The sequence below is a fragment of the Lycium ferocissimum genome, chromosome 3 (assembly GCF_029784015.1).
Source record: "Lycium ferocissimum isolate CSIRO_LF1 chromosome 3, AGI_CSIRO_Lferr_CH_V1, whole genome shotgun sequence".
Lineage (NCBI taxonomy): Eukaryota > Viridiplantae > Streptophyta > Magnoliopsida > Solanales > Solanaceae > Lycium > Lycium ferocissimum.
Genome location: NC_081344.1, coordinates 64,763,669 through 64,779,044, shown reverse-complemented (window position 1 = coordinate 64,779,044; position 15,376 = coordinate 64,763,669). Strand labels below are relative to the sequence as shown.

Sequence of the window (15,376 nt, the reverse complement as noted above, 5' to 3'; positions counted from 1 at the left end):
GGATAACTTTATTCATTTTTTTTGTTTTGTTTTGTTGTCTAAAGAGTAGCTAAATAAATAACTGTTGAAATACTGACTGGTGTTTGAATACCGATGTTAAAAGTGGGGCAGTTCGCAGTAATGCTCTTATTTGGGGGTGATCTTTAATTTTTACCCATTAAAATAAAAGTATTTAGCTTTTGCCCCTTTTTTTAAAGGGTTTCGGGTTCGAACTCCTACTCATACGAAAATTTAAAAAAAAAAAAATCGCTAGACAGAGGTTGCCTACAAATTCTACCCCATTGGACATAGTTTGCCTACAAAACTTTGTCCCATCGGGCATAATTTGCCTGCACACTGTCTTAAGGAAGAGTTTTGCAAGAAAGCTATGCCTTAGCAAACTCTACCAATAGCACTAATGATCTTGTTTTACCTTGTATCATACAAGTTGTGATAATGATTATGCATTGACGGGGGCAAATTGCAGGCTTATCAGCTTATGCACTCGAAGTAGACCAACACAAAAAAACAATGCTGCTTGTTAACAAAGCAGATCTTTTACCCATTTCTATCAGGTCAGCATGCTGAAAATATAGTTGCTGTTTCCTATCAGATCTCTTATTTTTGGATGTGCAATTTATGGTTCTTGCTAGGGGTGTTAAATATGACTCAAAAGATGATGGCCGCCCAAAATTTTATGGGTTGGGCTCAAAATAATTTTATACTGGGCTAATTTTAGCAATTTACAATATAACCCAATTTAAAGTGATGTATCTCCAACCTACCAATAATAACCGTTTTAATGATTTACTTAAAGGGAAAAACTACATATATATAAATTAAGGAGAAATATTTACGAAACGTGACGATAGTTTTCCTTTACAAAACATAACGATATAATACGAAACATGACGGATTTTCATATATTTTTTTTTTTTATTTTTTTCTTAGAAAATATTTATATATATTTTATTTTTGCTCAAAGGCTTAAAAAATTACCTCAAATTTTTGTGTATGAAAGCTCTATGAAAAATGTATGAAATGTGTATGTATAGACGAAATTTTTAATATAATTTTCATACACAAAATTGTAGAGCGAAAACTTTAAGCTTTGAATATTGTATGAAAGTTATTCTGATATTGTTGTTGTTGTATTAATTTTCCGAAACCTAATATGAACATTATATACGAAAAATGTGAATGAAATTCTAGAGTCTTAGGCTTGAGATATACACATTTCATCCATTGTTGCATAAAATTTGAGTGTAATGTTTAAGCCTTGATCGAGATATACTTGCCTTATATACACATAAATTTTGAACTTTTTAAGCCTTGAGTAAGATATACGCATTTCATACACAAAAATTTGAGCGATTATTTTAAAGTGTTGAATGTTATATCAAGTGGTATACAATATTGTTGTAATTGCGTTAATTTAAATCTAACATGACCTTTATACACAAAAATGTGAGCAAATTTTAAGACTTAAGAGATCTGATTTTAAATACTATGCACAATTTTGGCTTGATTTTTAAAGCCTTGAATGAGATATACACATTTCATACATTTTCATAATAGTTTTAAATACAGCTTTAAATTTTGAGCGAACTTTTTTAAGTCTTAGAGACGAGATATCGCATTTCGTGTAAAATTTTGAGAACGAAAAAAATATATAAATTTTTTATTTTTTTAAAAAAAATAGGGTTTTGTTTGTTTTTTTAAATATTTAAAATAATATTTTTATTTTAGTTTTATTGCTTGAGATTTGCCTTTTTTTATTTTAATCATGTATCTTATAAGTTTGTGGTGTGTTTGATATGAAGGAAAATATTTTTCTCGAATATATTTTCCACAAAAAATGTTTTCCACATAAAATCGATGAAAAATATTTTTAGCGAAAAATGTATTTCTAGAAAATATTTTCCACAAAAAATGTTTTTCTAGAAAATAGATCCTTAAAAAAAAAATTGGGTCAAGTTGGGCGGGTCATGGCCGACTATTCGACGGAAATCGACTTTTGGATCGATGTTGGCGTGATTTATTACGCTTGCCTTTATTTTGATTGGGCGTTCGGTCCGACAGGCTGTTTGATACGCTAGTTCTTGCTTTATCTTTTGCAGAAAGAAATGGGCTGGATACTCCCATAAGTAAGGGATCCTTTTTTGCATTGCAGTTGGCAGCTTCAAGGCGAAATTTTACGTTTGAACAACGTTAAATGCCGGCAAGCGGATTTTGAAGGTAAAATTACGTAGCCGAATTCAATCTACTGTATTGTGATTTTTTTTTTTTTAAGCGGGCGGGATTCTAACCCGAAATCTAAAATTATTAAGCGAAGGACGAAAAATTAAAATACGATTTGAGGGCCAAAAATTAAAGACCACCCCAAAGAAAGGACAATCCGCACAAAAAAAAGTTAAAATGGCTCTTTACCAATTTTACTCTATAATAGCCAAGCCCAAAAAGATACATAAATGAATAAATAAAAAGAAAACTGAAAAATATGACTACAAATAGGAAGAAATGTACTCCCTTCGTCTAATTTTACTTACCTAGTATATTAAAAATAGATATTCATTTTTATTTATTCAGTTTAAAAAATTAAGAGATAATTTATCATTCCTAATTTAGTTATATTATTAAATAATTGATTGAAAATTTCAAGGAATAGTTAGCGATTGCATAACTTTAATATATTTGATTGATTTTAATAATTAAGATGATATATAATAATTAGAATAATATAGTAAAATTCTCATTTTATTTATTTCTCTTTAATCAAGTAAATGTGGACAAGTGAAAATGCAGGGACATAGTAGCATTTAATTTAACCTGATAAATATCTTGGTGTAGGTAGAGCTGTCAATATGAGATTAGCAAAATGGGCCCAACTCAACTCTTTATTTAAGTAGGGTTGAAATAAGATTTATTTAGGCCATATAGAAGTGACTCAAAATCTCAAACCTCTCTTGGCGTGCTTGAAAGGGTTGGGGAGCAAAAAAATAAAATAAATTAATTAACTTTTTTTAAAATATAAGTAAATTAAACCAAAAGATAAAAAATAAGGATAAAAAAAATACACTTACTACTAAGTAGTAATTAAAAACCGGAGTAATACTTTTTAGTCTTAGAATTTATATTATGTTTAATTTCTTTTGAACGTGATCTGAATTAGTGATTAAAAATAATAATTTATATTTGTTCTCTTGAGTTTTTTCTTCTATGATATGAATTTGCACAAGAATGAGTGATAAAAGATTCCATTTGATATAGTAAAAGTTTTATGTTCAAATTGTATCAAAAATCACTTAGAAAATATTATTTTGAAAACTAAAAAACTTAACGGGCTAATCCGTCCTATCTCATGGCCCGTTTAAGGCTGAATTGAATTGCCATTTTACAGGCCCTTCAATCCCATTTAATTCTTTGATCGTTTGCGATTGGGCTGGGTTGGGCTGGGCACCTCATTTTGACACTTCTAGGTGTAGGCCACTGGACCCAAAGTGAAGTTTCCCTACAAGAAACCACAAGCTGCGCCTATTTATCCACTACAAAATCATCGAAGTTGGTGTCTTGAAAAATCTAGGGTTTCATGGTTGTTTTCTCGAAAAATTATGCTTCTCCTAGCTGGGGTGTTGAAGAACTAATTAAAATACTCAAGTTAAAGCAGATAATTTTTCGTACTTTCTACGATGTCGATCCTTCTCAAGTGCTAAAGCAAACTGAGTGTTTTGATGAAGATTTGGGTATACAGAAGGAACGGTTATTTGGGGATTTGCGAAATGTTGCTGACAGGTATAATCTCTTAACCTTGTGGTCATGGGTTCGATCCCCACTGTGGGGCGCTTATTTGTTAAGTTTTCCCTGTGTGTATGTTGTTGTTGGGTATGGTCTCTTGGTGCTTTCTAATTTGTGCATATTTGAATAACTATAATGAATTGGTAATTCATAAGTATATTCTATAGCTTCAATTGTGCGTAGTTGAATGATTATAATGAATTGGTAATTCATAAGTATGTTCTATAGCTTCAATTGTGCATAATTGAATGATTCTAATGCTTAAATAATTTAAGGCTGTTAAGAATGATAGTTAAGAGAGAAGGACCTAAAAGTTTATGCAGGCGTTTGGCCATAGATTTCAAGTATTTTCACTTTATTTGGAATTTATGAAGTTGGAATTATATTTGGTTATACGTTTTGCAAAGGAGAGAATATGACACTTTATTTGAAATTTATGACAACGGAGTTGGAAAACAGGTGCGGAGCACTTTTCCAGATTTGGAGTCCAACTCCAAGTTAGTTTTGGAAATTTTATAACCAAACCAAACACTGATCTTGAAAAGTGAAAATTATTCTGGAAAAAAGTGAATAATTTTCATGCGCAGACGGCTCTTAAGTGTTTTTTCAATAGTTTTTTAAGTGTTTGGCCCTTATTGTTACGGTTCTTTTTTCCATAATTAGTTATTATTGTTGTTATAATGTTTCTTTTGTTGTTAACAATTTGTAGGCATGAATCTAAATTTATCGAGAATATTATAGAAGAAGTCCTACCAGAGGTGAACCAAACACCTCTGGATGTTGCTTGGTACCCAGTTGGAGTAGATATTTGTGTCAAAGATATAGAGTTGTTATCGAAAAATGAATGTGTTGATAAAGTTCACATGGTTGGTATATTTGGCATTGGTGGAATAGGAAAAACAGAGGGCATCAAGTTGTACTTTTAAGTACGGACTTGTTGAAGAAGCTATGTCACTCTTTAATAAGTTGGAAAGAAAGAGAGCAAATATTAAGAAAATGGAGGACAACGGTTGTGTGCCGAACATTGTCACATACAATGTTATTGTGCAAGGTTTTATCAGGTGTAGCAAAATTAGTGAAATGGCAACATTCATGAAGGAAATGGTTGGAAGGGGATTCTCATTTGACGCAACTATAACGGAGTTATTGATAAACTTTATGAGGGAGAATCCTTCTGTCCTTGACATGATACCAGAGCTTCAATTGATAAATAAGATGTGAACATGTCTTTCACTTAATTTGTTGGCTATGAAATAAGAAGTGAAAATGTCTTTCACTTAATTTGTTCGGCTATCAAATTATCTGGGAAATAAGTTGGAAAGAAAGAGAGAAAATATTCGTATAGTATCTTACAATATAATCATTAATGGCTTGTGGAAAAATGGTAAACTCAACAAAGCTCGTGCTATATTTGAGAAGCTTTCTTTAGTTGGATTGCTTCCGGATACAAGAACATATAATATAATGATAAATGGATTTTGTCTTGAAGGGTTGTTAGATGAAGCAAGAGGTATGTTAAGAAAATGAATGTGTAGATGAAGTTCACATGGTGGGTATATATGGCATTGGTGGAATAGGAAAAACAATTTTGGCAAAAGTATCTCAAGAAGCCTGTGATGTTCTACAAGGAAAGAAGGTCTGTAAATTCTGTATCTTTATCTCGATTATAGTTTTTTTAAACCTAATCTCATTTTTTATTTACTCCTCGTTTCTGTGGACAACACAAGAGTTCAATACATTTGTGCTGCTTCTCTTGTTAGTAAATTAATTCTGGTTGTTTATAGAAATGAGCATTTGCTAAAGTCAAACTCATACTATCAAGGGCAAAAATTATCAAATCAAAATTCACCTATTTAGCAATTATCCAAATCAGTTTGCTGCCCATAGTTCTTATTAAATTTAACGAGTAGTGTACTGGTTATATAGACTATATTTCCGAGACTAGCTATTCAAATATGTTTAAGTCTTTTTTTTCCCCAAATCAATTCATCATTTTTTTTGTGTATTCTATTGTTTAGTTAGTTCTTATTAAAAATCAAATGATTTTTTTTTTTCCGGAAATGATGAGTTCTTATCAACTCTCTAAGCTTATATCCAATTGCAGAAATTAAGCTTGCTTGAAGAAATCAGGTATAAGAAGTAACAACTTTAGAAAAGTACTGCATAGTTATACATATGGAACAATCATGTAATTATTACGTGAACTATACATACGGAATATTCTATTATCAGGTTTCTGCATTCTCTTTGCCCTCTTTGTTCACCTTCGTTCTAAAAAATATGTATTATTTCTTATTGAATGGTGTTAGCTAGTATCTGAAAGAATCTCATCTTAGCTCTTTGAGAAATTTTACATTTTTTGGTTTGCCAAAGAGGATAATGAAATTGGTAGAGGCTGTTTGCAGATCTTTCTTATGGTCTGGTACTGCAGAGATTACAAAAAAAAAAAGCAAAACCTGCCTCCCAAAGGCAGGAGGGCAAAATGTGATGAATATTTGTCTTTGGAACAGAGCTGCAGTAATCAAACAACTTTGGGCAATTGCTGACAAGAAGGACCGCACCGCCTCTAGATTAGGTGGGTGCATAGCTATTATTTGAAGAATGAATCAGTGGACTCTTGCAACATCCCTGTAATGCTACTTGGGTTATAAGAAAGATAATGAGACTAGAAAGTTCATCCTCCAATCAACTTCTCTTCAGGGAGCCTTTCATGCTAGGTTGGCATCTAAGTTACGCGGACTCTTCACTTCTACTGCCTCACCCGTGTTGGATTCTCCAAAAATGCACTACTTTTGGAGTGTCTGACACGCACACGTCGATATTTTAGAAGAGTCCGAGCAACATAGGTTGGCATCTGATGTCAAGGGGAATAAATTGTCAATCAAGAGCATGTATGTCACCCTGCTTCCAATTGATCTCAAATTCCCATGGAAATCTCTCACACTACAACCAAGCATTCATCCAAGACATAAATTTACTTTGTGGTTAGCGGTGCAAAGAAGGCTAGCAACATGCTTAGATTTGGTATTCATGTGCCCCTGAATTGTGTCTTTTGCAACTCTCTAGTTGAATCATTTGACCACCTGTTCTTCTCTTGTTCCATCACCAAAGCAATATGGCAGAAATTACTACTGTGTTTGGGCCTTCAAAGAAGTATTGGTGACTGGCAAGAAAGGAAACTGATAGAGATGAGATCATCTGCTGTGTATTTGCTATTGTGGTTGCATCTATCTGGAAAGAGAGGAATGGCATCAGGTTTCAAAGAAGTCTTTATCAGTGTGACAGGCTGCGCAGCGAGATTGCAATACATATCCACATACACGGCAGAATACATATCCAATCGTCAGGTTATTCTTATTCTCACTGTAGCCTTGTGTTGAGAGGAACCGGTAGTCTTGGTCTTGTTAACTAGATATGTAGTTAGGCTCCTTGTAAGTTGAGTCTTGGTCTTCATTTTGAGAAACAGGTAGTCTGCCCTGTTTGGTTTTGTAACTATTACATTGGTATTAATAAAATCCTTTTATTTACTAAAAATAATAATGTATTTTCTTTGTTTGACCTTCAATTTGTATATACCATTTTTCTCTCTTATTTTCTGGGACTTAAACATGGTGTTAAGGCACTACAGTGTTCCAAAAAAGGTAGAAGTACTGAAGGTATATCCCTGTGCATTAAAAGGTGCGAACTTGAGGGCCAAAGAATGTAAGAAAATGAAAAATCTTAGGGTGCTTAAAATCGACAAGTTACATATTAGTGGAAATCTTGAGCTGTTGTCTAAAATATGTACCATTGTATTTTCCACCCGAGAAACTTGTATTTCTAAATATGCAAGGGAGTAATGTCCAAGAACTTAGTTTAAATTTGTAGGTTTGTTACTCAATGTTACAATTTCATGTGTACCGTAATCGCAACTGACGAAAAGAAAATCTTACTTGAAACTATATTTGGTTTACTTGTAGTGTAGCAAAAGTTTGAAGAAGTTGGATCTCTATGATTGCAAGCAACTCAGAAGAACTCCAAACTTCAACGGTTCACGAAGTCTAGAGACTTTGTTGTTCAAGGGCGACACAGGTCCACAAGTCAATAGGAATTTGGACAGAGTAATTGATTTATGGATCTTCCGAGCAACATATGCCAGCTAAAATCCGTTGATTCCTTGGACATTAGGAGCTACTCATCTAGACAAACGCTGCTAGTAGACCTGGGAGAGGTGTGAAATCTACAATATCTTTTTTGCACTTGATGGCCTGGATCTATTGAAATGCTAAGAGATCTTGAAGTTTTAGAGGAGGAAGGTCATTATTTCCATAGTAATAATCTTGCATCTTGGCCTAATGAATTGCAGGAGTTAAATATTTATTCCAATGCGATGGGATTCCAGATTGGCGCAACAATCAAGTAACGACTTCATCTATCTGCTTCACTATGGAGACACATATGGAGTATGAATTTTTTGAAATGATTTGTCTCGTGTGTTCGTAAGTTTGTCAACATATGTTTTCTAGTGGTGTGCAAGGCTTCTGCTGTTGTACTATTGCCGAAAAAGAGACAATGGTGTACTATGCCTGCCGCACAAGTAGAACTTGTGTGTTCTCTACTGATGTTACTTACAAGAACCTTTTGATGGCCAGATGAATTCGCTATGTTGTGCCGTAACTCAACACAAGGAATTGGGATCCCCTGTTCATTTTTAAGAGTCAATTCTGCAGATGACTTGTCATGTTATTTATCTTATGATACAAAGTTCGTATCTGAAGCTTTTTATATTTATTCTCTTTAGCGTCTTAAAGGAGAAATGAGTGATTTTCTGTTGAACTGGGGATTTCTTGAGTATTTTCCTATTGTTTAAGGGCTGTGGCTATTATGAGTTATGACTGAGGTGGGGATAGGGCTATACAAGTTTAAACTTGTTTTTTGGCTACTGTTCATTTGGCTAAAGCGTAGACCATGCAACTCTGATTTTTAGTTGTAGTCTTAATCACTCTTTGGAGTTGAGGGAAGTCGGTGATCATAAGCTTGATATTTTACTAATATTTCTTCATTCTTGTTCTTGTATTTCTTTGTGCAACTTCTTAATCAACCAAGGAAATGACTCATCGTATATGTAATTTGATTGTTGGCTATGGCTTCTTTACTTTTTCTTTTACGTTTTTCATTCATTTGTTGGAGATTCATTTAGTGATCAGTTGTATATCTGTTTTCCTATTCTTTACTACAAGCATCAAATTGAATCTCCAACGAGTTCCTAAAGGGCAAATGCAGATATATATATCGCTTGGAGGACCCTATTTTAAGAATATTTAAAGTTTATAAATGTTTTTAAGTTTAGCAGCTTCAAAAATTAACTTTATACTAGCAGTTGTGGTTGCAAGAACTTTAGATATACGGTTCTGAAATCGAACTTGTCAAAATTATTTAGTCAAATGAGTTAACATAATGTAATCCTCGAGTCAAAATGCGGCTCAAACTCAAATATACAAAATAAATTATTTAGTCAAATGAGTCAACATAATGAAATTCCCGAGTCAAAATGCAACTCAAACTCAATATACAAAATAAATTGAGTAATTAAAAATTATGCAGATTGGAAGAACCTAAGTTAATAATTTAAAAGAATACTTTTGTCTCCAACTTTTTTCAACCAAATGAAAAAAGGATGGAACTTTGGATTATGTTGGGTAAATTGATATGATCTATTATTTAACTTATTTTGAAGCAGCACAGAATAGGGACAGAAGTGCATATGACCCATATCTGTTAGTCCTTCTGTTTCAAAATGTTTATCTTGCTTTTCTGTTGGGAAAATGACCTAATAATATTACTTAAGATACTATATTATAAAACACAAGATTACTTTTCATTATTTACAAAATATAACAACTTAATTACAAAATATACTAGATCTGAAAAAATTCAAAAAAGCCCAACCCTTCCCTCCCATTCTGTTCACGCAAGGAAAATAGAGAGAGAACAATTTCAACACTTGGAGTGAGAAGAACTAGAGAGCAACGTGTTTTCTTTTTGCTAGCTCACCCGAACCGCCACAACACCACCATAGATCTCCATTAACACCGCCGTTGATCTCCGATCTTGAGTCGAACTCAATCAGTGTGCAAACAGAAGCGACATCAAGCGACATCAATTTGGCATTTGTAACTTATGACTTAGATTCGAATTTCGTGTAATTATGTTTTTTTTTCTTCTGTTGAGCTACACTTATGTTCTTCCTGGCTATTTGATGTAATTCGTTATTAAAGATTATCAATTTGACATCTGGGTCTATGTTTTGTTTGTCACTATTCCTAGATACTGTAGATCTAGCATTTTGAACTCAGAGGTAAAAGAATTAGAATGAATTGATGTTTGTTTTTTATTTGATTAATTTTGTATCCTTTATTGATATTATGTTGTAGGTTGGTGAGATTGTTGAAAGATTTGAGAAGGGTTTCTTTTTGAAAGGCTTAATAATTTCAAATTTTGAAGTGAGATTCAAAATTGTATTAATGTTGTATGATACTTGTATGTTGAGTTTGTATGAACATTGAATTTTAAGTTTTGTATGTTCTATTATTTATATTAAATTTGTATGAATATTGTAAGAAAGTTGTATACAATGAAGTTGTATTAAATTTTTAGAAATCTAACATGAACTTTATACAAGTATTATATAGTTGTATACATATTTTATACGATTTTATACACGAATTTGTGACCGAAATTCTGTGCCTTGAGCGATACAATAAAAATGTAAGAATTCTAAGCCTTGAGCGAGATATACATATTTCATACAGTTTTCATACACAAAATATTGAACGGAATTTTCAAGCCTTGAGCCAAAAATACATATTTTATACAATTTCCTTAGAGTTTTCATACACAAAAAATTGAGCGAAATTTGTAAGCCTTGAGGGAAATTTTTTGTATATGTTTTGTAAGAAATCCATTGTTATATTTTGTAAACTGAAAAATATCGTCATATTTTGTAAATATACTCTCTCTTATGTATATATACGTCATTCTCCCTTTTTTTTAGTGTGTTTAAAAAAAAATGTTTCTTTTCTTTTCTGACAACTCTTTAAGTTTAATTTTCCACATGACATGTTTATAACTACAAGATTGAGGCATTTTTGTATTTTCGACACATCTTTAATTTAAGATCAAATTCAAAAGTCTTTAACCCCGTTTGGATTATGAATTTAAATAGCTTTTAAGAAGTGTCGAAAAGCACTTTTCAAGTGCTGAAACTTAATTTATAAATAATAGTTACGTGTTTGGATAGAAGTGCTGAAACTGAAAATAAGCAGTTAATTTGTTTGGTAGGAAAGTGATTGATAAGCACTTCTTCTGTTAAAATGACTGAAATGCCATTAAGCTGCTAATAATAAGAATGAGCTTATTATTTTAATTTGTAACTCCATTCACTTCTTATAAATGGATTTTATTAAATTAATCTTGATTAATATAAATTATTGATTTAAATATTTAATATTTGTGGTCCAAATCTGTTAATTATATTTAACAAAAGAAAATGCATTAATCAACAAAAAGTAAGTTCTAATAATAATAAAAAAACTAATATTCAGCAAAATTACGTTTTTCCTCAAAAAGATCAGTAAATAAATAATAGACATAGTGGAAGATAAATGCCATCCATATGTATCCTGAAATTGTGGATATGTCGTTCAAATCTAACAACCAACATTAGTGACAATTCTATAAAATAATTAGAATAGGCCATCATGATTCAAATTAATCTTTAAGACTTAATCTTTAAGTCTACCCCCACTCCCACGACCCACTCCCAACCCTACCCCTCCCCCCTCAACACCGATACCACCCCAACCCCCCAACCCCACCTACCCACCACCACCACCCAACTCCCACCCTAGCCCCACCATCCACGTATCTTACCCCCAACCACCCCCTCACTACCACACACCCCCACCCTAACCCCGGACCCACACACCACCACCACTCACACCTCCACCACCACCACCACGCCCACAACCCTCCCCCTCCCTGAAGAACATAAATGTTTCATTTTTTATCAAATACCATTTCTATTTTATTAAATTTGTATTTATTTTTTAATATTTTGTTACTTTTTTATTTAAATTATATATTTATTATGTTTAAAAAAAATATGTTATGCACATTTAGATGTTGAAAAATAAACAGTCGTAATTATTCAATATTCAGATCTAGAGATAAAATTATAATCATTCAGATGTGCATTCAGATTCAGACGCCTTAATATTAATGAAAACAAATGAGGCCGACACGATAATGTAAGGAGGGAGTAGCATTTATTTAGTTGGCATTTGGCCATAAGAATTATTCACTTTATTAAAATTTTTTACTTTTTTTTTTCGACTTTTCAAAGTTTCGCCATGTTAATTAGAATACAACTTGAAATTATATTCCGGAATATCAAAAACTCCAAAAATTTATTTTTCAAATTTTTTACTTTTTTTACTTTTTTACAATTATATTTCACCAAAAATTATAATTTCAAAAATTATGACCAAACACAACTCCAACTCCAAACGGGGCCTTAACCTGATAAATATCTTGGTGTAAACCTTGCAAATGACTGGACCCAAAGCGAAGTTTCCTACAAGAAACCACAAGCTGTGCCTATATTTATCCACTACAAAATCATCTACATTCCACTTCTCTTTCTGCTACCAAATTGACTAAAAATCATTCAACTTGGAAGTTGGAACCAATATCTTTTATAGATGTTATTTGAAGGGATCTAGAGAAAGCAATTGAAGAATTAGGGTTTCCATGGTTGTTTTCTCGAAAAATTATGCTTCTTCTAGCTGGTGTCTTGAAGAACTAGTCAAAATTCTCGATTGCAAAGAGAAGTTAAAGCAGATAATCGATCCTTCTCAAGTGCGAAAGAAAATTGGGTGTTTTGGTGAAGATTTGGGTATACAAAAGGAACGATTCTTTGGGGATTTGCGAAATGTTGCTGGCAGGTATGATCTCTTAACCTTGTGGTCGTGGTTTCGAGCACAACGGTGAGGCGGTTATTTGTTACGTTTTCTCAGATCCCACTTGTGGGATCACACTGTGTGTATATGTTGTTGTTGTTGGGTATGATCTGTTGGTCCTTTCTAATGTGTGAAGCAAACTCATAAAGAACTCCTCTAAATGTAGTGGTAATTCATAAGTATATTCTATAGCTTCAAATGTGCATAATTGAATGATTATAATGCTTAAATAATTTAAGGTTGTTAATAATGATAGTTAAGAGAGCGGTACCTAAAAGTTTATGTAGGCGTTTGGCCACAGATTTCAATTATTTTCACTTTATTTGAAATTTATGAAGTTGGAGTTATATTTGGTTAAACGTTTTGCAAAGGAGAAAATATAACAATTCATTTGAAATTTATGAGGATGGAGTTGGAAAACAGGTTCGGAGCAATTTTCCAAGTTGGAATCCTACTCCAAGTTGGATTTGGAAATTTTATAACCAAACACTAATTTTGAAAAGTGAAAATTATTCTGGAAAAAAGTGAATAATCTCATGGTCAAACGACTCCTAAGTGTTTTTTCTATAGTTTTTTAAGCGTTTGACTCTTATTGTTAAGGTTCTTTTTTCCAAAATTAGTTATTATTGTTGTTATAATGTTTCTTTTATTGTTAACAATTTGTAGGCATGGATCTGAATTTATCGAGAATATTATAGAACAAGTCCTACCAGAGGTGAACCAAACACCTTTAGATGTTGCTTGGTACCTAGTTGGAGTAGATACTTGTGTCAAAGATATAGAGTTGTTATTGCAAAACGATGGTGTTGATGAAATTCACATGGTTGGTATATTTGGCATTGGTGGAATAGGAAAAATTGCTTTGGCAAAGAGCATCAAATTATTCAAAGCAAGACTCGGGTCAAAGAAGGTTCTAATTGTTCTTGATGACGTGGACCATGGAAGGCAATTAGAATCCTTAACAAGAGAAAGAAGTTGGTTTGGTTCGGGTAGTTTAATAATAATTACAACCCGAGACGAGCATTTGATGTACGGGCTTAGAGCAGATGATGCCAATTCGAGGCTAGAAGAAGACCTAGGATCTGAAGAAATGTCAGATTTGAAGGTAAGAAGAGCTACTTCTAGTCTGGGGTGCACAGTACCTCTCAATGGACCTGACCAAGATGGATAGAGCAATTGATGGGATTTTCGAGTTTGGTCGATAGGGTATTTCACCAATATCTCAACTTTCTTCACGTGGAATTTCTCCGAAGGTGTTTTCACATTGTCTGAAAGGAGAGAGGGCAATGCTGGAGGTATACTAGTTCTTGGTGAGATTTTGAATCCGGCATCGCTCAATAAATACCTTTTTCCTCCCAATTCATCTCAGAGCTTCTTGACTATTATATCCTTGGTTTGAAACTCAACTTTCTTCTTTGTCAATGATTCGAGGATCAATTCAAAAAAGCTCTTAGTTTCGGACATTTCAGGTAGACACAAACAAACTCTCTTTTCAAAGTGTTGCCTGATCTGTTCATCATTGAAAATTCTCTTAGCTACGGGAATGGTGCAAATTGGGTTGTTATCCGAACTCTCCGCACTCGTATCGGACACTCACACCCGAATCCAAGCAACTTAGGTTGTTATTGGAAAATGAATGTGTAGATGAAGTTCACATGGCATTGGTGGAATAGGAAAAGCAACTTTGGCAAAAGGTATCTCAAGAATTCTGATGTTCTACAAGGAAATAAGGTCTGTAAATTCTTTATCTTTATCTTGATTATTTTTTTTTAAAACTAATTTCGTTTTTTATTTACTCCTCATTTCTGTTGTCACCACAAGAGTTCAATACATTTGTGCTTCTTCTCTCGTTAGTAAATTTTTTTCTTATGGTCTGGTACTGCAGAGATTTCCAAAAAAAACATTGGTTTCCTGGGCTGGCAAAAACCTGCCTTCTAAAGGCAGTAGGAGGGCCAAATGTGATGAATATTTGCCTTTGGAACAGAGCTGCAGTAATCAAACAACTTTGGGCAACTGCTGACAAGAAGGACTGCACCGCCTCTAGATTAGGTGGGTGCATAGCTATTATTTGAAGAATGAATCAGTGGGACTCTTGCAACATCCCTGGTAATGCTACTTGGGTTATAAGAAAGATAATTGAGACTAGAAAGTTCATCGTCCAATCTTCTTCTCTTCAGGGAGGCTTTCATGCTAGGTTGGCATCTGTCGTCAAGGGGAATAAATTTTCAATCAAGAGCATGTATGTCTCCCTGATTCCAATTCATCCCAAAGTCCCATGGAAATCTCTGACACTACAACCAAGCATTCATCCAAGACATAAATTTACTTGGTGGTTAGCAGTGTAGAGAAGGCTAGCAACAGTGGATAGATTGCTTAGATTTGGTATTCATGTGCACCAAAATTGTGTCTTCTGCAACTCTCCAGTTGAATCATTTGACCACCTATTCTTCTCATATTCCATCACTAAAGCACTATGGCAGAGACTACTACTGTGGTTGGGCTTTCAAAGAAGTATTGGTGACTGGCAAGAGGAAATACAATGGGGGGCAAAAAGAAAACTGGTAGAGGTGAGATCATCTGCTGTGTATTTGCTATTGTGGTTT

At 33.3% G+C, this 15,376-nt stretch overlaps 3 protein-coding genes across 6 annotated transcripts; all 3 read left to right on the top strand.

Moving 5' to 3' along the window:
* Positions 1–3,430: 3,430 nt before the first annotated feature.
* LOC132050403 (disease resistance protein Roq1-like) lies at positions 3,431–4,759 on the top strand. The gene is made up of 2 exons (XM_059441633.1): positions 3,431–3,771; positions 4,484–4,759. Exons 1-2 carry the CDS (start codon positions 3,569–3,571, stop codon positions 4,698–4,700), a joined length of 420 nt encoding a protein of 139 aa, XP_059297616.1. The 5' UTR covers positions 3,431–3,568; the 3' UTR covers positions 4,701–4,759.
* Positions 4,760–5,031: 272 nt separating this feature from the next.
* Positions 5,032–8,902, top strand: LOC132050402 (uncharacterized). Of its 4 annotated transcripts, XR_009413405.1 has the most exons (3): positions 5,032–5,410; positions 6,180–7,121; positions 7,734–8,829. XR_009413405.1 is itself a non-coding variant. In XM_059441632.1 (2 exons), exons 1-2 carry the CDS (start codon positions 6,786–6,788, stop codon positions 7,914–7,916), a joined length of 519 nt encoding a protein of 172 aa, XP_059297615.1. In that variant the 5' UTR covers positions 5,386–6,785; the 3' UTR covers positions 7,917–8,829. The 4 variants fall into 4 exon arrangements, 1 of the variants encoding a protein (XP_059297615.1); XR_009413406.1 differs by having other exon boundaries at positions 5,386–7,121; positions 7,739–8,902; XR_009413407.1 differs by lacking the exon at positions 7,734–8,829 and adding an exon at positions 7,403–7,727 and having other exon boundaries at positions 5,386–7,121.
* A 3,497-nt stretch (positions 8,903–12,399) lies between these two features.
* On the top strand, positions 12,400–14,535 carry LOC132050401 (disease resistance protein RPV1-like). Its single transcript, XM_059441631.1, has 2 exons — positions 12,400–12,758; positions 13,440–14,535. The coding sequence occupies exons 1-2, from the start codon at positions 12,565–12,567 to the stop codon at positions 13,942–13,944; spliced, it is 699 nt and encodes a 232-aa protein (XP_059297614.1). The 5' UTR covers positions 12,400–12,564; the 3' UTR covers positions 13,945–14,535.
* The last annotated feature ends 841 nt before the right edge of the window (positions 14,536–15,376 follow it).